Below are 26,250 nucleotides of genomic sequence, written 5' to 3'. Positions count from 1 at the left end.
AGCCCCCAATATTCCTTTTAATCCCATAAACTAGTATGCTCTCAATATCTAGTTTTTTTCTACATGCTTCAGAAGCATATGCATACCTCCATTAAATTTTGATTGAGATGAAATTCAGAGCATCGTTTGTCTTTGTATTAAAACATTTACTGTATACATTTAGGAGGAAGAAGCAGACATTGAAGGAATTCAATACAAAACACTACGGACATTTCACCATGGAGTCCGAGTTGATGGTATAGCCTGGAGCCCAGAAACCAAACTAGATTCCCTGCCTCCTGTGATCAAGTAAGTTCAAACATTCCCATGCAATATTACTGATGGCCTTCGCATCCAGTGACCCCAAATGCCCTCTGCCTATTGGATGATTAGATATTTGCTGTTATTTAATAATTTTACACATCATCTTTGCAATTTAGATGTGTGACTGTGGCCATTGCCTTGACCATGTGTGTGGTCCAAACCATGAGTCTCTTTACTTGAGTTTCATTAGAACTGTTCACAGTCGTCAGAGTCTGCACTTTTGGATTAAAGTACGATTTAAGAGCCAACAGGATTGCACAGTAGGTAAACGTACCTGCCAGCAGATGGAAGGAAAGCTAATCAACTCCCTCAAGTTGTCTGCTGACCCACACATACCGCCATGTGTGTACATACAAGCACACACAAAATAATTCTAAAAACAGCAAAGTGCTACTTTGTTAAAGTAACATTTTCTGAAACTGTAGTATAGCCTTTCTGACCCCAGATGTGACCCAAGGTCATAGTCTCGTTTTTAGGAGAACATAAATCACTAGTTTGGTCAATGGGCTTCAGTTCTGATGAAAGCATTTTTTAAAAATAGATTATTTAAGGTGTATTACAAATCCCTGATTTTGGTTCCTACAAATGACAAAACCTAAAGATTTGTCTTTTGGGAAAAAAAAAGTATTTAATAAGTTTGTTAGCTATTATTGAAGTAACTTAAAATTTTAATTAAGGGACAACTTACATCTAACAAAACCGTGAGCTCTTAGTAGTATAGTTTAATGAGCCAAAGAGATGGCTCGGGAGTTGAGAGCATATACTGCTTTTGCAGAGAACCCAAGTTCAGTTCTCAGGGGACTGACAGCCACCTGCAACTCCTGCTCCAGGGGGATCTGATACCACTGGTCTCCACAGGTACCAACACACCTGCATACCAACACATACACATACACGTAACTAAGAAAAACATTTTAAGTATAGTCATAAGGTTTTGGTAAGTGCATGTCCTTTTGTGCAGTGTGTGTGTGCATGGGTACAGGTGCTGGCATACAGCTTTAGGTGTCGTTAGTGGAATTAGTGCGTCAGATGTGAATGTGCTCAGAGTGACTTAGAGAGTGAACACCATGGTCACCAGCACTGTTGTGACGGTGCAGACAGTGGACACTGGTGTCATGATGGAAAGGAGCCATGCTTATTTAATGGTCTAGCGTACCTTCCGTCATGCCCGCCCATGAATTTGTTTCAGTGATAATTCTAAATTCTGCCAAGCTGATGATAAAGAGGACATCAACACGATACGTTACCTTCCAGATTTTACATGGAGTACACAGAGTTGCCATCTGACCCTCAGCTTAAGAATCTGATCATGTCTCTTTACCGGCCTGCTTTTTTTTTTTTCCTGTTTGTTTGTTTTGTTTTTAACTAGACTTTGTAAATCCCATCTTTCCGGAGACAAATACTCCGTGCTTCACGGCCGTTTGTGTCATCACTTTTTGGCAGCATCTATGTTTGTTGGCAACTACTTTAAAAATTATAGAAGTAAAATTCAGACCAGACCGTCTGACAAGCAGTTTGAAAATACACTGAGAATTGTAACTACTTCATCACACCAAACCCTGGCGCAGTGGTTTCTCGGCCACAATGTCGGTGTCCTGTCTGTTCAGTGTCGCCCGTGTGCTCTCATAAGGAAAGAAGAAAACCATGTTGTGTTCCTCATGAGTGGTGACAAACTCGGGCCTGCCTGATGGTTTTAAGACTCCAAGCCAGGGCTTCATCATTAGGGTGACTGTGTGGAGACCTCTTGCTGTTCTCTGGGAGCAGTTACACACAGATTTGCTCATTCGTTAGCTTAAAATTTATATGTTTAATATCTTCCTCAAGACAGTTCTTCATCCAGTAGAGCTAAGAGAAGCCCACAAGTTGGTACCCTGACTCGTATATAATTGTATATGATTATGGTCCTATGATCTATTTTTGCTTTGTTTTTTAAGAGTATTTTGAAATGAGTAGAATTTTCTTTGTGACTACATCGTGGGCTCTGTAAATGGCTAAGGTATGACTTAGGATATCACTGTCGAGTTTTAGTTTGTATTTAAGAAGTTCTCGTTGGTAACGCAGTGTTTGTTTTCCTCTCCTGACTCGCTGCCCTTCCGATCCCGCTTGTTTTTCGCTCACAGTAGCTGAGAACAGATTACTCATCTTGGTTCACGTCTCTGAGGTTGTCTGCTTTTCTTAAAGGATGACTTGTAAGCCCTAAAGTAGCAAAAACTCAGAGAGCGGTAGAGAATGCGAGGCGTTCTGTGCCAGCTTAACATGAAATTCTGTGTTAATAGTTGGAGACACAAATCCAGACTGTACTAAGATTTTATGTGTTCCAGACATTGGCTTTGTCTCCTCCTTTCTTTAATGGCTGTACTATTTTTAGTGCACACTGCAGTAGCTCCTGCCCCCAACCACCACAGATCCCAGAAAGCGTCATGAGTTATGACAAGATTTGATGACTTAGAAGCCAAGGTGGCATAGGGAGAAACCTTTAATTTCCAAAGGCTAAAAATCGGTTTGTTTGTGTTTTTTCTTCAGATTTTGTACTTCAGCTGCTGATATGAAGATTAGATTATTTACTTCAGATCTTCAAGATAAAAATGAATATAAGGTATATTGACAACTACAATAAATTGATATGTCAAAGTATGTTCATTTTCTTTGATTATTAAATTGTACTTATGATTTAAAATACCTTTTAATGGCTATTGGATTAATCATGAATTCTTTAGAGGAACAAAAGCAGTAGAATGAATACATATTATAAAAGTGGATATTGGCTTGACTGGCATTTCTAATAGGAACTGGGTCATCCGGCAGTGGCAGTCTACGTGCTGAAGGGGCTGGCAACTCTGCTGTTCGGTCAGTGAGGTTAGAAGCTCAGCAGAGCCAGTGTCTCAGTGCCTGGGCAGTGTGATGTCAGCAAAGACTAGGGCACAGCAGCCAGAAGTAAAGACAGACTGACAAGCAGCCCTGGTTCTTCCTGGGACCATTTACACCTGGTGCAGGCACTCTGGGGGAAGGTCTTCTCCCTTCCGTCCAAAGGCCTGTGTCTTCGTTCAAGATCCAGTCAAGCTCGTGGTTATGATTCGCCCTCTCTCCAAAGTCTGCAATTTAGGTTTCATTTACTGTATTATACACCCTAGTAACTGGACATTTAAAAGGAGCTAGTTAGTAAACATAACACTTACAGATGCTAGGAAGAGCCAGCAAGAGAGGGGTTTACATGTGGATGTAGTAAGGGTGGAATGAAATATAGCTTCAGGAGACAAATGTTGAGTGCAGAGTAGGCCAGGCAGGGTGACAGTGGTGGGGAAAGGAGAATGAGCATGATGTATGCATTGATAACTACAAAAATGAAAAATAATAACATACGGCATTCTTAAAATGCTGAGGGCATAGGTCCTAGGTGTTCCCACAGTACACATAAGGAAAGTGAGACAAGTATATCTAACAACTTGCTGTGGGTAGGCCAGCTCTGTTGCTATAATCTTTACAGCATGAGCATACTCCTTAAATAAATGTAGGAAGCCTCAATAAAGGCGGAAAAGATTTAAGTTGATTTTTAGAAAACTAAATGCAGATCTCCTTAGGAAAATAGGTACAGCAACACCGGGTACAGCGGGATGTCCAGGAGGAATCCCAGCGGGGGCCCAGCGTTGATAGTGCAGCAGAGGAAAGGGGCCTCGAACCAGATCCCTGGTTCTTGGAAATGAATGCCTGCGTGTAAAAATGTATGGATAAAGTTTACTGTGTGATTCACTGTGTCACACTGCAGCTTCCGTGATGAGACCCCCCTCCCTCCATTTTCCCCCTTTTTTTCTCTAAGTTTTTATTTTATATTATTTTCAGGGGAGATGGGTGGGATCAATAGGCTTGATGTAAAAAACACAAAGAATAAATAAAAAGAAAGTTTTTTTTTTTTTTAAATAAAAAAGACAGTAGATTCCAGAGTCACACTCCCTGCATTCAAAGCTCAGTCCTGCCTGGAGGGACTCTACTCTTCCTGGCAACTCTACTGTTACTGATAAGTTTGGGGTCTAGCACCTGCCTCTGGATTATAGCTACTGAGTGAGCTAATTTATGTAAGACCTTCAGACTAATGCTTTATACATAGTAAGTTGTGTGGTGTGTGTGTCTATTTAAAGAAATACAGATATATTCTATTAATAGTAAGTGGCTCTCGTGATGAATTGAAATTGTACTTATAGAATAATAATGGTTATTGCAAGTTTCCAGTTGTTCCCTCAAGGGCCAGAAGAGGACTTTTGTGTTGGTTGTGGCTGTAGGCTTGTAGTGTTAGCTGTCTCCGGTGCTGTCGTTGCCATTGGACAAACGACTGCACACATTAGAGGTGAACTTGACATTGTGTGTATGTGCTGGGTGATTGTAGTGTGTAAAGCAACAGATCCACAAGAAGAAGCCTGGAAGGACTCTGTCTCAGGAAGCCCAAAATGTTTTTGCAACTTCCATTTTTTTATTTGAGCTTTATGTAATAACAGAGCACAGAGATGCTATGAGAACAGATGCCGTTAAAAAATTAGTATGTTTCTATAAGAAATACATACTAGCAAAGAAAGACTGTGTGTTGAATGACTTCTTTCCAATGCAACTTTCTAGGAGAGTGGCTATATAAAACATACTGTTAAAATGGCAGCTTTCTTAAAATGTATTTATAGAGAAGTATTCTGGACTGTGGTACGGCACACCTTTAATCCCAGCACTCTGGGGGCAGAAGCAGATAGAACTCTGAGTTCAAGACCAGCCTGGTCTACAGAGTTCAAGGACGGTTAGAACTACACGGAGAAACCCTATCTCAAAAAACCTTTAAAAAAAAAAAAAAAGAGGGGAAAATTACGAAGTGAAAGCATTATATAGGGAGATTGTAGGCTGTGGCCATGCTTCCCTAATGCTCTTTCTCTCCCAGGTTTTGGAGGGCCACTCAGATTTCATCAATGACCTGGTGTTCCATCCCAAGGAAGGCCATGAGATTGCCAGTGTGAGTGACGACCACACCTGCAGGTATGGTGCTTGTTACCCCACATTTGTGAATTGTCGTTATAGTTTAATGAACATTTTAAAAATTAGGAAATTGTAATATCATGCAGTATCATAAATGAAATCTATTTTATTTAAATTGTAGACAAGGCACAAATATTCCAAAAGCAATAAATTAAGTTTTCATACAATTAATGGGTACTCCTCTTGCTGGTTCATCAGTAGTTTTGTCCTCTTCTTTCGGATCTGCATATTTGTAAGCCTATAAATATGTATGTATGGATTTATAAGCCTATATATACCACTGAATTAAAGTCTGTCTCCAATACTGGGCAAGCTCAGAAGGATAATATCAGTCTCCTATCATATTGTGAAGTTATTTTTTACATCACAAAAGATAGGTTGCTGTTCATTAGTGAACTATAACTCTCATGTGCTGCCTAAGAAGGAAACTTGAATAACTGACAAACTATGTTTGTCAATGCACATAGATCTGTACAGTGTCTAAACAGGTAGTGCTTCACACTGCAAGTCAGTCTGCCAGCTGCTTCTTACAGAGTTTGTCTTTATGTAACTTATATTTTCAAAGGCATAGTTAGTTATAGGCTATTGTATCTATGTACTACCCCCTAAAGTTTCCTTGTGAGGGACACGAAAGGTTTGTAGGCATAAAACCTAAGTGCCCAAGTATTTTATTTACTAACCTGTTTGTATAAGACCTAAATAATAAACAGATCATTTAAAATAATAGGAAAATAGAAATAAATTTTGATAATTTGGTTCTATGAAATGATTTTTCTAATCAGAAGCATTTGGAATAATGAAATCTATTAGAGCACTGGCTGTTCTTCCAGAGGACCCAGATCCAATTCCCAGCACCCACATGGCAGCTAACAAACTCCCTGTAACTCCAGTTCCAGGGGTTCCAACCCCCTCACACAGACATGCATGTATATAAAACACCACAATAAACAAATAAATAAATATGAGTTTTTTAAAAATAGAATAATAAAGCCTGAAAGGGGAAGAAATGAATGTCTTTGCCAGCCAAGGAGGAGTCTGCGAGCAGCAGACTGCAGCGAGGCGCATGCCACAGTCTGGGACTGTTCCTCCAGGGCTGTTCTCCACACACACGATAGATGGATGGATGGATAGATGGATGGATGGATAGATGGATGGATGGATGGATAGATAGATAGATAGATATTCTTATTAGGGTTTCCCTTTCCCCTGACTCCTCCCAGATCCTCACCACCACCCATGTTCACGCCCTTTCTTGCTCTCTCTCACCATAAAACAAACAGGCATCTAAATAACAACAGTAATTTTAAAAAGATAAAATAAAAACAAACAAATTTGAATGGGACAAAAAAGGAACAGGGAAAAAATAAAGAGCCAAAAAACCCCACAGAAACTGATGTAAAACTTCTTTACCATTTATTAATAAAGTTCATGGACAAATATTAAAGAACAAAAGGGGAACCTGATTCCAATCACAAGCCACAGCTAACTCTCAAAGTCTCTGGCTCATGGCTTGAAAGGGACATCTTCACCTCTGTTCACTTTTTCTCCTGGTCAGGTCCGTCCCCAATGAAAACCCCCCTCTTGGACCAAAAACGCTCCTCTCAATTGGCTGGCGGACCCATGACAGCTCCTTTAACAAGATACACACATAGACACAGAGACATGTACGTTGGCACACAGGAATCCAACAAAGCCCCAAACCAGAAACCTTGCTATATAACCTGTAAGGTACACAAATTTTTCATTAAAGTGTATTAATTACATTTTATAATTATATTTACTGTAGCAATATGCTTATTTATATATCATTTTATTTTATATGTAATATAAAAATAAGAACATTATTTTATGTATATGTAATAATATAATTAAAACAATAAAATACATATATAAAGAGAGAGAGTGACTGAAAATGTAAGCAAAGCATGGTGAGCCCAGAAACCTTCAGAAAACACGATTGGCTCATTTTGTTCTAGCATCTGCTGTTGGGCCTGGGACCTGCCCTCAAGTGTGGTTTGTATGCACAGTGAGACTTCTTTGTGAGTAGCTATCAGCTGGAGAAAACTTTCTGGTTTAAGGGCGTGGACTGTGTTCACCTCAGTTCTGGGACCTAGCCTTGTGCACGCTGCCAGTCTCTTCATGTGTGTCCGTCCTGTTGTGTCTGGAAGCCTTTACTCCTTGCTGTCTTCCGCCCGTATACAATCTTTCCACCTCTTATTCCACAGAGTTCTCTAAGCCTTGAGGAGAGAGATTTTTATGGAGACATAAAATTGTTCAAAGTCTCTCATTCTCTGCATGTTTTGTAGCTGTGGATCCCTGCACTCCCATCTGCTGCAGGAGGCAGTGTCTCTGAAGATGGCTGAGCAAGACACTGATCTTTGAGAACAGCAGGAGGCCATTAGGATGTGGTTTCCCCCAGTACATGGACTATCTAGTCTCAGGATGTAGGCTTCCTGTGCAGTACTGGGTGGGAGACTTCCATCTCATGGAGTGGTCCTTAAATCCATCAGAGCGGTTGCTTGTTCACACAGCCTTGTTCCATGATTGCCCCAGCCTGTCTTGAAGACAGACCACCATTGTAGATCAGCGGTGTGCAGCTGGGTTGGTGTTTGCCCTTCTCTGGTAGTATGCAGAGTTCCTTACACTGCCATGAATTAGTAATGGTGATGCCTCTGTAAGCATCAGCTCTGCTTCTCCACGTCGCCACTGACATGATTAGCCTTGTTGGTGTTGTCTCCAGAAATAGGGCCTTACCATCAGTGTTTGGATAGCAACCAATAACCTTGGCAACATCCTGGGTTGTTTGGTGGCTTCTATTTGCCTGTTTGGCCAACAATTCAATTAAATGTAACCCTTTCCTGCACTGGAGGTTTTATTTGGTGGTAAGAGAGATCTAGCTGGACCTTGATCTCCTCTGTTACTGGTGATTCTAAAACAGTGGCCAGATGCCACAAAGTAGGTGGTGAAGCCTTAACACGGGCTTCCCAGCGGCCTCCACCCTTGTCACGGGCTTCCCAGCAGCCTCCACCCTTGTCACGGGCGTGCCAACCTTCTCTCGTGGGACGCTTGTGTTTTCCCTAGAGTAGACTGAGAGGCTGCTTATTTTTGTTTGTTTGTTTGTTTGTTTGAGTTTCTTTTGTTTTGTTTTGTTTTTGTAGACTAGTTAAATTCTCCCAATATTATGAGAATTAACAAATTTTTATCAAGTATAAAGAAATTTAAAGATCTCTCACACTCTACTACCACCATCTTATGGAAGAAAAGACATTTTTAAAAGATAAATGTGAATTCAGAGTATGTCCTTTAAATAAATTGAACTTTGCAAAACTATGCCCAAAAGAACTTGTCAAATTCAGGTGTGGAGGTGTTGGAGCCTGCCGATGAGTCAGCCTGGGCACCTGGAGGGCGGTGCTAAGGAGATGGCAGGTGAGAGAGACTGAGAACACAGGACAGATCTGGGAGGCCTACCGCCAACACCAAACAGCCCAGAATTATTTCAGAACTTTTATACAGATTAAGGGCGGAAGACAGAAGGAAGAGCCATCCAGTCAGTGAACTACCTCCCTGCACTGTCCTGGGAGAAAGTGCACGCAGGCTCGCTCACTGTCAACCATGTGAGTCCCGCTAGCCGCAAGCAGTTGCTTTCTCTGTCTGAATGTGCAGTCAGCTGGCAGTCTCCAGCCTGTGGCTTAGATGATGTGCTGTTACTTGTGGGCAAAATGCTCCTTTTTGTAGACTTAGTCAGGACATTCGCACAGCTCTCAAGGATACTGGAGCAGGCAGAGCAGGCAAGCTTGAACTCAAATGACTTTTTAAGTCAGCAGGGACTCCAGATGGAAACTGAGTCTCTGTGGGCTCCCCCCGTGGTGGCACACACCTATACTGGTCACTTGGGAGATTGAGTTTGAAACCTTCAAGAGCTACTTGAGTAACAGCACAGCCAAGGCTATATCCCAAGACCCTTTCTCAACAAAATTTCTTTTTAAAAAAAAAAAGCCCAGATTGCACCGAGGGCCTTGTGTTGCTGAGTCCTGGGAGGAACACCCGCTCCTCTGCAAGAACAGTGCTTTCTCCTAGCTGGAGAACCAGCTCTCCAGCCTGTGCTTAAGTGATTAATGGGTTAAGCTCATTACTTTAAAAATTCATTAATGAACAACATCCCATTCCTAGTCAGTACCAAGTCACATATGTTCTTGGGTATTAGAAACAGTGTCATTCTGTAAGAACAAGTTGCATCAACACGTATTAAACACATTAGTACAGACTTCACTTTGTACTCTGGGTGATGCAAAAGGGATAGACTTGGTGCTCACTGTAATTACAAAAGATGCCAAAAAGAACCTTTTCTCCTCCTTACCCCTTAGCCTTTAACAATAGTGGATAAAATGTTTGATGAAGGAAAAGCTGACTCCCGCAAATGAGGGGATTCTTAGTTTAAGAAATGTATATGAGGCATGTATGTACCGTTCACTTTCTCTCTAAAACATGGACTATTAAAGCTCTCTCGTTCTTGCTAGGAATGGGAGAAGGGTAGGATACAGCTTTTGCTTACGAGATGAGACTCATTTAAAAATTGTATTGTTTTTAATTTTGTGTATTGGTGGGGTTGGGGATTTGCATATGCAGTGCAGTGACTCCAGAGTCCAGGAAATGGCATTAAATTCGTGGAATTGGGATTATAGGGAATTGTGAGCATCTGAAATGGGTGCTGGGAGATGAATTCAGGTTCTTCAGGAACAGTGTGGACTGGGTCGTCTCTGTGTGTAGTCCCTCTTTTTTGTTGTTTGTTTTTACAGGTATGACCAAATAGTTGGTTAAGAATACTAAATGATGCCCTAACATGTCCACTGAACCAATTATGTAGTCTCTCAATCGGCTGTTACAAGAGAAGCGTGTGCCACAAGCTCTTGCCACAGGTGGTCTGTTTACATCCAGTGGAAAATCTCTTAGGATCCATTACTAATATGGAGTTTCTCTATTACCTCTCTTCAGTTGGAACCATAGAATATGTGAAATATTTTAAGATAACCATTAGCTGGGCAGCGGTGACTCATGCCTTTAATTCTGGCACTTGGGAGGCAGAGGCAGGCGGGTCTGAATTCAAGACCAGCCTGGTCTACAAGAGCTAGTTCCAGGACAGCTAGGACTGTTAGAGAAACCCTGTCTTGAAAAACAAAAAAACAAAACAAAACAAAAAAAATGCCCTTGATGGAAGTAGTAAAGGGGAAACTGAGCCTTCTGAAGATAGGCCAACGTAACATTTCTTAAGAGTAATCATTACTGAAGACCTCATAGGAAATGCCTAATAATTCCCAACATAGAGCAAAATCAGGATTGTTCATTGTTATGTTATGACTAGAGGCTTCAGGGAATAAATACACTTCAGACTGGATCACATTTGCATACCTTTATTAATTCAGTGAATGAATTAGTGCTAATGAAAGATAAAATAGAAACATAGGCAGTTCTCATTTTTAATCTTTTAATTCTCATTCTGTGACTAGCAATCCATTTCTTTCATCATTAATGTTGCTGCTTGCTTAGTACACATCAGTATTATAAAAAGGTAAAAATCAATTCTAATGTTAATTTCAGAGTGTATTTGAAAATGACATATATTGACATACCCTTTGAAAAATCCTTGCTTCAAATTATCGTACTATTTAGTTGTCTCTACTTTTTTTCTTAAATTAGAATTTATTTACTTATGCATGAGCTCAAATATACCAGGGGGTGTGTGTAGAGGTCAGAGGACAACGTACAGGAGTATTTTCTCCTTCCACCACGGGAATCTCAGGAGTTGAGTTTGGGTCATCAGGCTGGTGGTGTCTCAAGAGTCCAGGTCTCATTTCCTAGTGTTTCAGAGAGGACAATCTGCATTCAAACCACAGGTCTGCCCTGGAGACTCCCCTTTGTAGACCAGGCTGGTTACCTCTACTTCTAAGGCTTTACATAGCTGCCAAACTTTTCTATAGTCCAAGCTATTAACTAACAAAAGTTGTAAAGATTTAAATCCTAGATTTGGGCTTTTAATTATTAGAGTCCCACCTCTGTAGCACAATTAATAAAAACTTGGAATGAAATCGGGGTTCAACCTGAAGGTCAGAAAAGCAAAACAGGGCACTGGCTCTTACCTCAGCCTCAGTCTGAAATGGCGATCCTGCCTCCAGGAGTCTCAGAATGAGACTGTGTCTGAGAGCTGTGTTCTCCTGTCTATAATCCTCTAGGACTGGGGTTAAAGAAATGCACCACTGGGATTTAAAGGCAAACACTGCCTGGTTCTTATGGCAGCCAGTGTGGCTACTGGGATTAAAGGTGTGTGTTAACCATTACCTAGTCATAAGGCTAACCAGTGGGGTTGTTTTGCTCTCTGATCTTCAGGCAAGTTTTATTTATTAAAATACAAATGAAATGCCACTATACACCTCTGAACTTTGTTAAACACTTAAGTCTTTTTTTTTTCTTTTTTCTTTTTTTTTTCTTTTGGTTTTTCGAGACAGGGTTTCTCTGTGGCTTTGGAGCCTGTCCTGGAACTCACTCTGTAGACCAGGCTGGTCTCGAACTCACAGAGATCCGCCTGCCTCTGCCTCCCGAGTGCTGGGATTACAGGCGTGCGCCACCACCGCCCGGCTTAAACACTTAAGTCTTTTGTCTCACCATCACTTTCTCTGATTGTCTAACTTGAGTTGCTTGATAATTCATAATTAAGAAGGAAAATCTTCATTCTGCTATCACAATAAATTGAACAAAATATATTTCCTGTCAACACGGGCAGTTCCATTCTTGCACACAAGGACAGATAAAGTCCCTTTCGTCCTTACGACTGTATCTCTGCCCGTTACTTTTGTTCTTTTCTATGTAATTACTCAGAACGCCGATACATGTGATCTAGTGGTGTTTTTGTAGAAGTCCTGCGGTTTGTATTTTGGCTTTAATGGGCACAGATGCGTCACCTAATGTCATGCATCCCTTCTTTTGTCTGTTGTTTGAAAACATTGGCTAGCAGAAATGTCCTTCCGTGACACACTTTCTAGCAGACAGTGAGCTGCCAACTGAAACAGAGTAAACAAATAAAAGAACAGTGTGTTATGTATGAGATTCCTCCGAGTTCTCAGACTACCCACCACCAGTTGTCAGTTGAAAAGGTCCTTGGAAATGCTATGGTATCTCGTGCCAACACACAATTTGTGGGGTCTTTTAATTAGTTACATGACAATTATATTTTCATACCATATGGTAAGGAAACTTTACATTCCGTTAAAAAGCTCTCAGACTAAAATGGCTTTACTAGAAAAACTAGAGTAAGTATAATTCATAAACTTGGCACAGGAAGTTTTGATCCCTCCATGTTACGGTTAAATCTAACTTCTGTTTACAGGATGGTATTGGAATGGGAAGTTCTTTGTTCTAGTTCACGTTGGGTGAAGACTGCTGTTGTCTTTCTCTTTAAAGTTGGTGCTCTATCATCCACTCTCCAGTGCCTTTGGTTCATTGGAGATTGGCTTCCTGATTGAGACCTTAAACCCTTTACCTCTGATATTTAATTGCAAGCATTTGCATTTATGTACCTGTCCACTTTGTATAGCTTTCGGCTGTTTGGCCCCAGTAATTTAACGTGGCGACATTTACACCATATCTTTATAAACTGTCTGTTTCTTTCTGTGAGTTTGGCTATGTGTACTGAGAATGCAAAACAAGCACCTTTGAGGTGCGGGAGATCCGACCCAAGCCTTAGACATGGTAGACAAGTGCTCTGCCTGCTCCCTGACTAAAGCTTTTCTCGTTCTCTAGTGTGCCAGCTTTTTTGAAAAACATTATGAACACTTGTTGAACTCAAATAAATTTGGATTTTCAGATTTCAATGTCTTCTTATGGGAAGCCCTCCTGTCTGGTATGGGCTATACCAGTGAGTTTTAGAAAAGCAGAAAGCTGGGGAACTATCTTAAAATCATGCCTGCCACTCATTTTAATATCCAACACATGTATGAAGATTGATTTGATAGCAGAGCAAAGCCCTTTGTCTTAGGTTATTAATCCATTGACTGCCATTGGGACATTCTTGCTCTTGTGTGTATTTCTTCATGTTCTCTCTCTCCCTCTCTTATCTGTCTCTCTCTTGTTGTTTCATGAGCAACTACCATAATAAAATATCTACAGTGTAAACAGCATGGTTTTAAAAAGTTTATAATTCATCAATATTTGATGGTTTTTTGTTTGTTTGGTGCTTGCTTGTCTCACACACCTAATTTAGATTTTTTAATATTGATTCATTGCCATCAAGTTCATTTCATTGAAATAGTTCTTTTATTTTCATGTGTTGTCAGTTTACATAATTAATTAAACTAATAAGATTTTAAATCACATGCAAACAGTGCTTTGCTGGGCAGAGCACTTACGGTCCATCTTGGTGAGCATACTGCAGTTAGGCATTAGAAGACATTTGGAAACAGCTTTCTCCTGTGATTTCGGGGGGGTGGGGGAATAAGAAGACCTGTCAGCAGGGATCTGCTGCAGATTGTGCCTCTGCTGTCTTGGTCAGGGTTTCTGTTGCGGTGATAGAGCACCATGGCCAGAAGCAACTTGGGAAGAAAAGCTTGAGCCCTCATGTTCTACACCTCATTGAGAAAGTCATGGTAGGAACTCAAGGCAGGAACCTTGAGTCAAGAACAAAAGCAGACGCCATGGAGGAATGGCGTGTACTGCCTTACTCCCTATGGACTGCTCGGCCTGCTTTCTTACACAATTCAGAATAGCTGGGCTCACCCACATCAGTCATTAATCAAGGAAACATCCCACGGACTTGCCTATAGTCAATCTGGGTGGAGGCGTCTCCCCAACTGAGGCTTCTCCTCCCAGATAACTCTAACTTGTGTCAGATTGACAAACAACAAAGAAAAACAAAACAAAAACAAGGATAAAGACATCTTAAAATTTGTCCACATGTATCCATGCATGGATGAGGGAAATGACATCAAATACAGGAAAGAACAATAATTTAAGAACTCGATCTTAGGGCCTAGAGAGATGACTGAATGGTTAAGGGCTCATCATGGCTTTGTAGAGGGTAGTTCTGGTGGAGAACAGGTTTGGTTCTCAGCGCCCAGGTTGCTCAAAACCACCTACAACTCTAGCTTTAGAGAAATCTGATGCTTGTAGCTTCTACAGGTACCACACACACAATTTACAATAAAAACTCATAACCTTAGAAATGAAACCAGTCTTACGAAAGAAGATCATCTGGAAAACTGCAGCTTTTGACATTCAGACCAGTGATGTTTTTATTAGCACATAAGATGAGAGTTTTACCTTTTTACGGTGGTGATTATAGCCATGAGTGAGGAAGAACAAAGCAGTGTCGCTCACCCGGAAAGCTGTTTGGCAAATGTCTGTCTTGTCAAAGTTAAACCCATTTGTCAACTTGATCCACCAGTGCCATGCGTAGGTATGTGCTGAGCAAACAGTAGGGACTGTGGGAGGGGCTGGGGGTGGACGTGGAGGTCTGTAGGCACCAAGGGTGGACATGGACTAGGAGAGTACAGTCTGAACGTCTGTGGCAGTGTGTGTGTGGCTGTGTGCTGAACTGGGAACTCTGAAACGAGTGGGGAGATACAACAGCATTGTCACAGGACATGGCAGCGGTAAAAGAACCAGAACAAAAGTGCACACTGTGGCGTTGTCTTTATGCTACTGAAAAGTAAGCTACCTCATTAGAAGTCATAATGGTGACTTTCTTCCTTGTCCGGGAGTGAGGAAACAGCTAGAAAAGAGCGTTGTGGGTGGTGTGGGGGGTGTTTGGGGTGCTCTAGACTGAGCTGCTGCTCTCTGAGTGTATTCTGTTCTGTGTGCTTCAGATTGATCTACCGTTTGTGTCTGTGATATACTTCACACAAGAAATGCAGCATGATCAGATGGACTTAATATATTCGGTAAAGATAGAAAATGAGTTGAGCTCCACAAAAGAATCTCAGGGGCTTAATTACGGAATCTATCAAAAAGGGAAATAAGACATAACAACTTAAATTGTACCATCTGCAGCTAATTTAGTTAGGATAACTTATTTTAGTCCAATTTGTTGTATTTTGCATACTTAGTACTGAGATTACGCAACATTTGGGAATTATTGAGTCAGTGTATAATTACAAACCATAAATCATTGTACCCTAGTCCTCTGAAATAGAATCCATATGACCCTCCTCATGCTTGAACCAGCTCCCCTTTTGTTAAAAGGATCATCGGGTTCTGATCAGGATAAAATACTGCTGAAATTAGACTAAAATTTGGCTCATTAGACCACAATATACTTAGTTAATTGACTTATTTTCATAGCTGTCTCTGTATTTTTCACCTCTTTTGTCTTCTTTATTTGAAGAGGGGGGAACCATGAAAATATTTTGGCATGTATTTGCTCAATTTATATAATAGCCAACAAAAATCAAATTCATTTTAAAATAAAATCAAAAGAGTGGATATTTTAGTCCACCCCCAATGAGATTCATTGAGTTGAGAAGACAGATTTCTGCTATTCCAATAGTGATAAAATATTTGCTAGCCGAATACTTCATTATGGAAATGGTAACAGAGGAGAAAGATTTAGCTGCCTTAATGTCCAATCTCATCCTAGGTATTGAAGGACAAGAGTTTAAACTCTTGGTGATTTGCTTCTTCAGTTAAACCAGAGCTGTCTGCTTCATATAGTTAAAAGAAATGAAAAGTATCTTTTGGTAAAAGAAAAGATATGCTTCTAATATCTAATCGAGTAGGTGATCCCGAAACATGTGTGTGCTAGCCTGTATGTTACTACGGCATTTCAAATTAGACGTCCTATACTTTTCACAAGTAAACTTTCCCTACTTTACATTCCTCAATTTTTACAGACTCCTCCAGAGTCCTAAAGCAAGTAGGAACTATAAAACCTACACAAAATGGGGGAGAACTCCTAATCTTGATTATCAGTTTTGATGAGGGTTGCTGAGGGCAGAGCCAGGGCCTTATGTGCTCATCACACTCCACTGAGCTGCACCCTTAACTGTGAATGTACTCACTAAGACCAGAATGCTGGAGACACTTTGCCACCCCGATCCTCGGGTTTCTGTCTCCTGTCATGCTAATCCACTCTGCACAGTGGAACAGTGACTGGATGAGAATTGTGAGCAAGCCAAAGAGCATCGTCCTGGGGACAGTGTCCTGCCTGAGATTGCTGAGACCTGGGGTGTGGTGGTGCACGCCTTTAATCCTAGCACTTGGGAGGCAGAGGCAGGCGGATCTGTGAGTTCGAGGCCAGCCTGGTCTACGGAGCGAGTTCCAGGGCAGCCAGGGCTACACAGAGAAGCCCCGTCTCGACAAGCTGCTGAGAAGAAGAGCCTTATTTTTGAGTAGGCTGGTGCTGAGCACCTGTTTCTTTTTTTTTTTTTTTTTTTTTTTTTTTTTTTTCGAGACAGGGGTTTCTCTGTAGTTTTGGAGCCTGTCCTGGAACTAGCTCTTGTAGACCAGGCTGGTCTCGAACTCCCAGAGATCCGCCTGCCTTTGCCTCCCGAGTGCTGGGATTAAAGGCGTGCGCCACCACCGCCCGGGTGAGCGCCTGTTTCTTTAACCTGTCTTTAATCTGGTAACTGTTAAGCATGTCCAGCTTTGAGGAGAAAACATTAGAAAAATCAGCCAGACCAAAATGCTGTGAGATGAGACATGCCCAAAGGTGGAAGGAATAAGCATCATGGAAATGGCTATGCACTAAATTCCTATCACTTCATATGTACTTCATTATTTTGAAAATGGAAAGGCTTGTGTAGAGATTGCGTGTGTGTGTGTGTAAGCACCACTGACAGGAATAATTATTAATTGAAATGACTTAAGTAGGCATGCAACCAGATTAATGGCCTCGAAACATTGATTTTGCTTGCAGTGGACACATAAATAATTAATGTTATCATGTTAGATTAATTAGAAAATATGTCTTTGTTTCCATAATTGAGCATGGTGAAACTTAAATTCTTTATGTCAGCTTGACATTGTTCAACAACAGTATTTTCATTTTCTCAAAGATGTTTATCAAATACAAGTGTATATAATAATCTGTAGGTAATGGCTTTGATGACATTTGTCAAAGTTTCACTTTTTTGGTAGTGATGTATCAAGAATATTTAACCTCAAACTCTTTTTATTAGGATTTGGAACTTGGAAGGCAAGCAGACGGCTCATTTTCTTCTTCATTCTCCTGGAATGAGTGTATGCTGGCACCCTGAGGAAGCTTTTAAGGTTATTATCTGTAACTCAGCTTTCCCTTACCAAACATGCAGGTATAATGCCTGTACTTGTAAAGGAGACCCAGTGACTTCCCACCTCAAACACAGTGAACACAAGTGCATTTGAGTGAGTACAGAAGTCGGCACTTTGTTTCTCTCACGTTGCCTTAGCAACCATGGTTCGTATATGCAGAATGTGCTTTTCCTGGCCTGTGGAGGCTGCAGCCTGGAGACCCAGGCTCAGTCCAGTTAGCAGTGTGCAGCTCACAAACACAGAACATCAGAGGTTACATATAGACAAGCGTGTCAGTGGCATAAGGCTCATCTGTTCTGTATTAGTGACATCCCGTTCCTGTTCAAATTTAAAAAAAAAAAATTGAAATGAACTCTATGCCCTACCCATGCTGTAACATGCATGGACAGCCCATGTATGGCGTTTCTGTTGAACTTGTGCATACTGGGTTTCATGGTCTAAGTGGATGAGGAAGACTGACCAGGTCTCTACCTCTAGAGGGCACCAGATCTCATTACAGATGGTTGTGAGCCACCACGTGGTTGCTGGGAATTGAACTCGGGACCTTTGGAAGATCAGGGCTGTTCAAATTAAAGCTTCCTAAGATACTAAAGCTACACTGAGTTCTTAACTACTGCTGTTTACCCTTAATTCATGGTGAAGACAGGAGCCATTCAACAATTTTTCTCATCTGCCAATGTTTCCCATAGACTGTCCATGTTCGTCTCGGAATGGATCCTTCAGCATTTCCTGTAGGCACCCTCATTCTCTGGGCACCTGATTTTCCTAGACCTCTAATAGCTTCGTGCCTTTCTCCAGTTCACTACCGTGTCCTCGATTTCGCACAAAAAGATAGAGTTGATTAAATCTAGCAAATATGCAGTGGTAAAGCTTTTTCTCTTAGCAATTAAATCATTCCAACTTAAATTTTAAGCTGTCTCTGTTGTACCTTTTATTTCTAAATGTTTGGGTATATTTTCTTTTGTTTAGCTTTCTTAAAATTAAAATACAAATCAGTGGATCTCATTATTGCATATGTATGTTCTTGTTGGTCCTCTTGCCTGGTCGCCTTCCTGTCGCCTTCCTGTCCCCTGATTCCTCCACTGTCCCTCATGGCACATGTATTCTTTTACCCTTCCTTATCTTTTCTTCTCCACTTCCCATGACCCCTTTTCAGCTTTGTGTGTGTGTTCATAAACATGTCTACTGATGAGTGCTACGCCTTTCAGAATGGCCAACAAATGGAGTGGCCTAGATGCCCATCAGCAGGTCAGTGAAGGAAATGTGGTGTACGTGTTCAGTCATGGACGAGCGAGAATGAAGTCACGACAACAGCAGGGCAGGAGATGGAGGTTGAAACCTATACTAAGTAACTAAGTCTGACTGAGGCTCATGTCTTCTCTCAGATGCGGATCCTAGAATAACTTTTATGTTGGTGTATAAATGCGGCAGGTTTAGGGCGTCGAGGTCAGCCCTCTTGTGACTTTAGTTGTATTTCATCTCTTAGTCTATAATGTCATTGAGTTACCAAGATCTTCTCAAATTACCTGTGGTATTTCCAATACATTAGTGGATTTTTTTCCTTAAAAAATGCTTAAATGGAGACAGTTTTCACATTGTTTATTGTTTATTTCTTTTTTGTTTTTTTTTTTTTTTTTTTTTTTTTTTTTTTTTTTTTTTTTTTTTTTGGTTTTTCGAGACAGGGTTTCTCTGTGGTTTTGGAGCCTGTCCTGGAACTAGCTCTTGTAGACCAGGCTGGTCTCGAACTCACAGAGATCCACCTGCCTCTGCCACCCGAGTGTGATTGTTTATTTCTTGAAACTCATCCCATTAAATAAATAAATGTGTGTGTGTGTACGCGCGTGTTTCCCTTTGTCCTCTGTCACCGTTTCTTACTTTCTGATTGTGAACTGTTTTCCCTCTTTGTGACACACTGAGTGTGAGAGCCGAGGGTCTCCCAGCAGCCCTGCTCTTCCGTCGCTGTTCCTTCACGTCCAGGACCTTCGTCACCTTTCTGTAGTCCAAATCAAAGGACACTCTCAGGAGGAAGAGGCCTTACAGAGGAGATAAAGTGTGTTCTGTGGACATGAGCTGTGAACGCCATGCCGAGTATAGTTGCAGCAATCTCTTCTCCCGTAGATGATATCCTAATGGTGTGTGCTGTGGACATGAGCTGTGATCGCCATGCCGAATATAGTTGCAGCAATCTTTTCTCCCGTAGATGATACCCTAATGGCATGCTTTTGTGAGTCGAAGAAACAACTTTCATGTAATTTTTATAAAATTGGGAGTTATTGTATAAAAGTACATTTGATTACATATATAATGATAAAACTATTCTATTAAACATCTAAGACTAATGGAATCTTAGAATAAGGGAATATGTAGGTAGTAATATTCTTTATTTAAAAATTCAATATTTACTAGATGCTTTGCAAAACGACCCTATTACTACTCTTTCTGTGTCAGCTTATATGTAGCTTACTAAAAATAGATTTCATGAGCCATTATGATATTTCAAACAAGACATGGGCAGTCATTAACAGTATACAACAGTTTTCAAACTCCATACATGAGCTATCAAAATGGGAAAGATGCCATCAGATTGCATAAAGTCTATACTTGGTTCTGAATGGGGAAGCTTAAAGTGAGGATTGACAGTTCACATTAGGGTTGTGTATTAGTTCTTATTTTCGTTGCTACAACAAAAAAGCCTGGTAAAGTGGGAAAGAAGGGGTTTGAGCTACTGCTCAAAGGGAAGCTCATCATTTTGGGGAAGTCGTGACAGCACAAGGCAGCTGGTCACATTGCGTCTGCGCTTGGGAAGCAGAACGTGATAATTGCCAGCGGTTTCTTTTAGTGCAGTCCAGGACCCAGCACCTGTGGTGGATCCTCCCACTTGACCACTTGAACTGGCTAACTCTTGGTGGGTGTTCACTCTGAGGCACGCACGTCTCCTGGGTGATTCTACACCCTGTCAAGTTGACAAGTGATATTAACCGTCACATCTTTTTATAAGCCAACCCTGACATTGAGAAATTGAAAATCGCAGAAATATCAATCTGAAGACACCTCTGAGTCCTTTTCAAATCATCTCTGCCTTTAAACAACTGAATCTAAGTTGATGGTAGAAGGGGGAAAGGACATCAAAATAAACTTGAGTTTTCCTGCATCTTCACAAGGTAGCCATGTGTAGACATCCTACTATTCAAGAGAAAGTCTCAGAACTAGCAGGGAGAGGTGCTCTCCTCCTATACTTTAGTCTGACCTGGAAACACTGTTAGTAACACATGTTCTCTCCGCCACAACAGTGAAGGGTTCTGTGTGCTAGCTATATAGCTTGAAAAAGAGAAGATTGCATTTTTATAAAACTTGATTTTAATTTTTTTTTTTCAATTCTAGCCAACAGAAGTAGGATTATCAACAACACACAAGCTTGGAAGTATCTCCAGCATCATCAGCCTTTTCTGTTTCAGATTCTGCAGACTCTGGAGGGTGCTCCCATCCTCGCCAGGATTAGCTTTTTCCGTTCAATACTTCATAGAGACCTTGATAAACTTGGGACCTGACTTCGCAGGAGCAAGTTTAGCAGATGGGCATGTGGCTCTTCTGTGGCTTGGCCTTCTTTCCTTCAGTATCTACTCCAGCTTTTGTTGTTTGTTTTGGCATTATAGAGGTAGGACATAGGTCGTAAACTTCAGGACACAGTAGTACCTAGCATTGGTCCATCTCACGGTTCCCACAGCGGCTAGAGTCTTATCCTCACATCTCCATTTCAGAGATAAGAGCCGCCAATCACACAGCAGTTAATCACTTTTAAGTGGAAGAAGCAGCCATCTTTCTATCCAGACCTGTCTGTCTTTGGCTGTTCCATGCCGTGTATACATACATACATCTGTAAACACTGTATAAAGATGTGTAACAGAAATCACCTGTCAAAAGATACATAATGGTCTTTTATAACTAGTGTAAATATAGCTTTTCCTAGAGTATTAATCTTGATCCTCTTAGTGACAAAGCTGATGCCCTAAAATTTAACTTTTTTGTTTCTTTTTGCCAATTTTCTCTGGAATGTTTTTGTATCGATACTTTTATATAGCCTCTCTCTTTGGTTTTTCGAGACAGGGTTTCCCTGTGGTTTTGGAGCCTGTCCTGGAAGTAGCTCTTGTAGACCAGGCTGGTCTCGAACTCACAGAGATCTGCCTGCCTCTGCCTCCTAAGTGCTGGGATTAAAGGCGTGCGCCACCATCGCCCGGCTAGCCTCTCATTTCTTATGCATCTGCCTTCTGTTTGTGATATGTGTGTGTGTGTGTATATCTGTGTGTGCATGTTTATTTTTATGACATTGAACCTCTCCTTCTTAGATTTAGCTAATGAGATGACATGGAGTTCCCTTCTTCCTCTGTGTGTTACAGCTGATGGTTGCCGAGAAGAATGGAACAATCCGCTTTTATGATCTAATGGCCCAACAGGCAATTTTATCTCTTCAATCAGAACAGACACCGTTAATGTCAGCACACTGGTGCTTGAAAAACACCTTCAAAGTTGGTGCTGTCGCAGGAAATGATTGGATAATTTGGGACATCACTCGGTCCAGGTAGATATTTAGTATATGTGCTGTGACATTACATAAGTACGTTGTTAAGTGACCCGGTGGGCCACTATACATACAGGCCTCCGTGTAGATTGAAAACAAGTCTCTCCTGTAGAAGGGTACGAGTTCTGGGGATGTTAGAAAAGAAAAACGCTGACCCTGTGGTGCCCTGGGGTGATTCTAAGTTTTGTCTGTTGGTTTCTATCTATTTCCAATTGAGTGCTTACTTGGAATTTTGTTGCACCTTAAATTTACTGGGCTCCAAAGAAGAAAATGCCTTTGAAACCTTTAAGTTTGTCTACTTGAGTTTAACACATAATTTCAAAATACCAACTCTTGTTTTGCAGTTACCCTCAAGAGACGAGACCTGTTCACACGGACCGAGCACATCTGTTTAGGTGATGTTCTCTTTTGTTGGAGTTGTGTGAATTCTTGATTTGGTGGTATGCCACTACCAGAATTCCTCAGCCCTCCCTTCTGCATTAGCGTTTGGGGGTTGGTTTGCTTTGTCTGCTCACTTTACCAGGGTTATCTTGCTTTCCCAACTACGTAGTTGCTTAGTTTTTTGTTTTAAGCAAGTGGGAAATCTACTCTTTCAAACACTTAGAAAATAATCGTTCACAGAGAACATGTAGCCAGTCTTCCAGTACTACCTCAGCGTTGTTCTGTCCTGATAAATACAGTGTACACAGACCCATGTTTGCATAAGAATATCACTGGATTTTAAGCAATATCATGCCAGCTAGTATGACTCTTTAACATGCTGAAGTTTAGTTTTGTTTTTTCACTTAAATTAATATGTCTTGCTTTTTGTCATTTTATTCCATTATATAGTCATTAGCAGTCTTAAATAATAGAAAAAGCATAATACCAGACTGAAAACACTGAGACATTTGAAATTTTCTGGAGTTTGTTTGTGTGTTTGTTTGTTTGTTTGTTTGTTTTAAATCAAGTCTGAAATACCCCTAATAAGATCATGGAGACTCCATTATTATTAAAAGTGAAATATATTCATTATAGTCTTACAATTCCATAGATTAGGGGCTGGAGAAATGGCTTAGCAGTTGAGAGTGCAGGCTGCTCTTCCAGAGGATCCAAGTTCAAATCTCATCACCCACATGGTGGCTCACACCTGCCTGTAACTCCAGTTCCAGGACTTCTGAATCCCTCACCCAGATGACATGCAGGCAAAATACCAATGCACATAAAAATAAATTCTATATTTTTTAAAATTCCATTGATTATCAGATAACCCAAATTTCAGAGATATGAGCAAAGGCACGTTTTTAACTCAGTGACTATGTGTGCTTTGTGAAAACTCTAAAGATGTTAGAGTTCCCCTTCTCCGGAGAGTGAGAGTCACCTGCTCGGTGTGATTGGTGAGAATCACCTGCTCAGTGTGTTAGCAGGTAATGTTCTCATTAAAAACCCAGACATTGCTAGGGAGACTGTACGGTGGGTAAGGACCCTTCCTATGCGAGCATTGAGACCTGAGTTCCAGTCTCCACCACCTCCCCAGCACTGGGGAGCGGAGACAGGTCGATCCTAGCTCACTGGCCTGCCAACCTATAAGGAATGGTGAGCTTCTGGCTCAGGGAGAGACCCTGCCTGCAGGCAGTAGGAAGGAGACTAGTAGAAGGTATTGGGTGTGTTCCTCTGGCTGATATCGTAGTCTGCTGCAGCGTTGCCTGAGATCACGAGAAAATGGAGTGCTTCCATATTTGTGGGGAATGGCTATGGCGTTCTTCACCAAGTACCTCTCACCTCCTAGAGCTGGACCCTGTCACAGAGCAGCGCTGAGGTTTAGTTGGTATAGACAGAGGACGGGGCACTGTTGAACAGTTAATAACGTCTGATCCAGATATTGATTGCCAAAGAATTGTTTTCCTCTGCCTTCTTCATGCCGGTGTCATGAAGTGTCTCCACTGGCATTCTCTGACTTACAGAAACGGAGAGATTTCCCTTGATACCTTGAAGACTTGAATAGTCTGAGTGGTTGTGCCATCCCAAGTGACCAAAACACAAGTGTATCACAGAATTTAAAAGAAATGACCGTGAGTGGGGCTGGAGAGATGACTCAGCAGTTAAGAATACTATTCTTCCAGAGAATCTAGGTTTGATCTCAGCACCCACATGACAGAGCATAGCTGTTTTGATCTTCAGAATGTCCATACATGGCTGATGCCTTGTGTCTCCATCTGTGGAGACTGTGCTAACCTTGCGTCATGGTAGAACGTAGTCCTGAGCTCCAAGTGAGCACTCGATGAATATCCAGAAAAGGGAGGCATTCGTGGAATAAGCTGGAAGTCTACCTGGAAGCCGTAGTGACAGAGGTGGAGTTATGAAATGACTGCTTTTGCACAGACGGATGTAGCCTTCTTCAGACAAACTTAGTTGTTTGCTTATGGTTATGCCCTCTTGTTTCTTAGGTGGTCTGCAATCAGCGAAAACTTATTTGCTACCACTGGGTATCCTGGCAAAATGACAAGCCAGTTTCAGATTCACCATTTAGGACACTCTCAGGTAATATCAAAATGTTTCATGGCATTTGTGGGTAGGTGTTTTTTAAACTGGATATTTGACTTTTCTATCCATAGCTCCCAAGTTTGCAATTAGTAACTAAAGATACTATGTCTACTCTCTGCTTAAATGAAAGGTTTCTTTGAATGTTTTGATCACCAGTAGCAACAGATTACTTTTCCTCAAAATTAATGTAAAAATCATATTCCATCTGTTCTATCTGCATTTTATCTTTTATTTAAGTATAATGATTTTGTTTGCTTGGTTTGTGTAGACTACAGAAATATTTGACTCTGAACTGTACCACTATTCATAGGTGGTGTAGGTTTTCATTCACGTCAGGAGCAAGTAGATAATTTGTATTTTATCATTATTATACTTCTAGTACAAAAATAGTTTCTTACCTTATTTTATGTGTGTGAGTGTTTTACCTGCATGTGTGCGCCACATGCATGCCTGGTGCCTGTGAAGCTCAGAAAGGCCGTTGGATCCCTAGCACTGGGGTTGGGGTGATGGAGAACAGCCATGTGGGGCTCGAAAAGGGCCCTCGGCCACTGAGCTATTTCTGCAGTCCCATTTCTAACTTAGAAGAGTAGTTTAGGGGCTGGCAAAGAGCCCACCGCTTTGCATTTCTCTTTCTCCACGTAATTCTTACAGAGGAGCACCTGTCCTGTCGTCTGAACGCCTGCTCACATGTTGCACTATTCATGTCTCTGTTCTGTGATGCTATCTCTGACTCTAGGGGATAGTAGCTTAATAAGTAACGCCCCTTACTATAAATGACAATTATTTCATCAACACTTACCAAGCAGTTATAAATGTAAAATACATTTCTTAAAAAAAAAATAGAAGAAAGACGGTGGTTTTCCTTTTTTTAAGAATTCACTGTGCTTCTTCAATTCTTCACATATTTCCAGCCCATCCTCACTGGTTCTGTGGCAGTCGGATCTGGTCTTTCCTGGCATAGAACACTCCCACTGTGTGCGGTTGGAGGAGACCACAAGCTCTTGTTTTGGGTGACAGAAATATGATGTTCCTCTGTATTTTTTATCCTATACTTTGTATTTTGGTGTATATTTTGGAGCAATCCTTATTTTTATATCAAATATACTGTAAGTCTAGAAATGCCTCAGTTGTCTTCTTTGATAAATAAAATGATGAAGACTTCTTGAAACATATGTTCTTGTTGTTCTTTATTGCCTGTCAAATGTGTGTACATACTCTGTAAAATCTTCTAAGAACTGTGCAATGACCTTAAGAGCTCAGCTCCAGAGACGAGAGGACAAGGAACATAGGACAGATTTTGCTAAGGAGCATGAAGCTGTACGTCCCAGCTCTATTTTGAGCCTTGAAGCTGTACGTCCTGGGTCTCCATTTTGCTAAGGAATATGAAGCTGAGCATCCCAGCTCTACATTTTGAGGACATATAAGCTTTTCCTAATTGTCAGAAATAAAAACATTGAGAACCCAAAGTTAATCAGCTGGGCCACCATATTTGAAAACTGTTATCTTAAACTTAAGAAGTGTTGTAAAAACATAGTCGTATTTAGGGATCCAGTTTGGGGACATGAGCA

The 26,250-nt window shown here is 41.0% G+C and overlaps 1 protein-coding gene across 1 annotated transcript in view; it reads left to right on the top strand.

The window, feature by feature from the left end:
• Nup37 (nucleoporin 37) overlaps positions 1-25,846 on the top strand; it is a 32,467-nt gene extending 6,621 nt beyond the window's left edge. Inside the window, exons 3-10 of the mRNA XM_005358209.3 lie at positions 164-288; positions 2,827-2,899; positions 5,216-5,310; positions 17,472-17,562; positions 21,978-22,159; positions 22,504-22,554; positions 24,586-24,679; positions 25,594-25,846. Of these exons, the coding sequence (XP_005358266.1) occupies positions 164-288; positions 2,827-2,899; positions 5,216-5,310; positions 17,472-17,562; positions 21,978-22,159; positions 22,504-22,554; positions 24,586-24,679; positions 25,594-25,707 (825 nt within the window). The 3' untranslated portion in view covers positions 25,708-25,846. The remainder of the gene's footprint in view (positions 1-163; positions 289-2,826; positions 2,900-5,215; positions 5,311-17,471; positions 17,563-21,977; positions 22,160-22,503; positions 22,555-24,585; positions 24,680-25,593) is intronic.
• The last annotated feature ends 404 nt before the right edge of the window (positions 25,847-26,250 follow it).

Source organism: Microtus ochrogaster, chromosome 24, assembly GCF_000317375.1.
Source record: "Microtus ochrogaster isolate Prairie Vole_2 chromosome 24, MicOch1.0, whole genome shotgun sequence".
Taxonomy (NCBI): domain Eukaryota; kingdom Metazoa; phylum Chordata; class Mammalia; order Rodentia; family Cricetidae; genus Microtus; species Microtus ochrogaster.
This window is presented reverse-complemented; position numbering and strand designations above follow the sequence as displayed.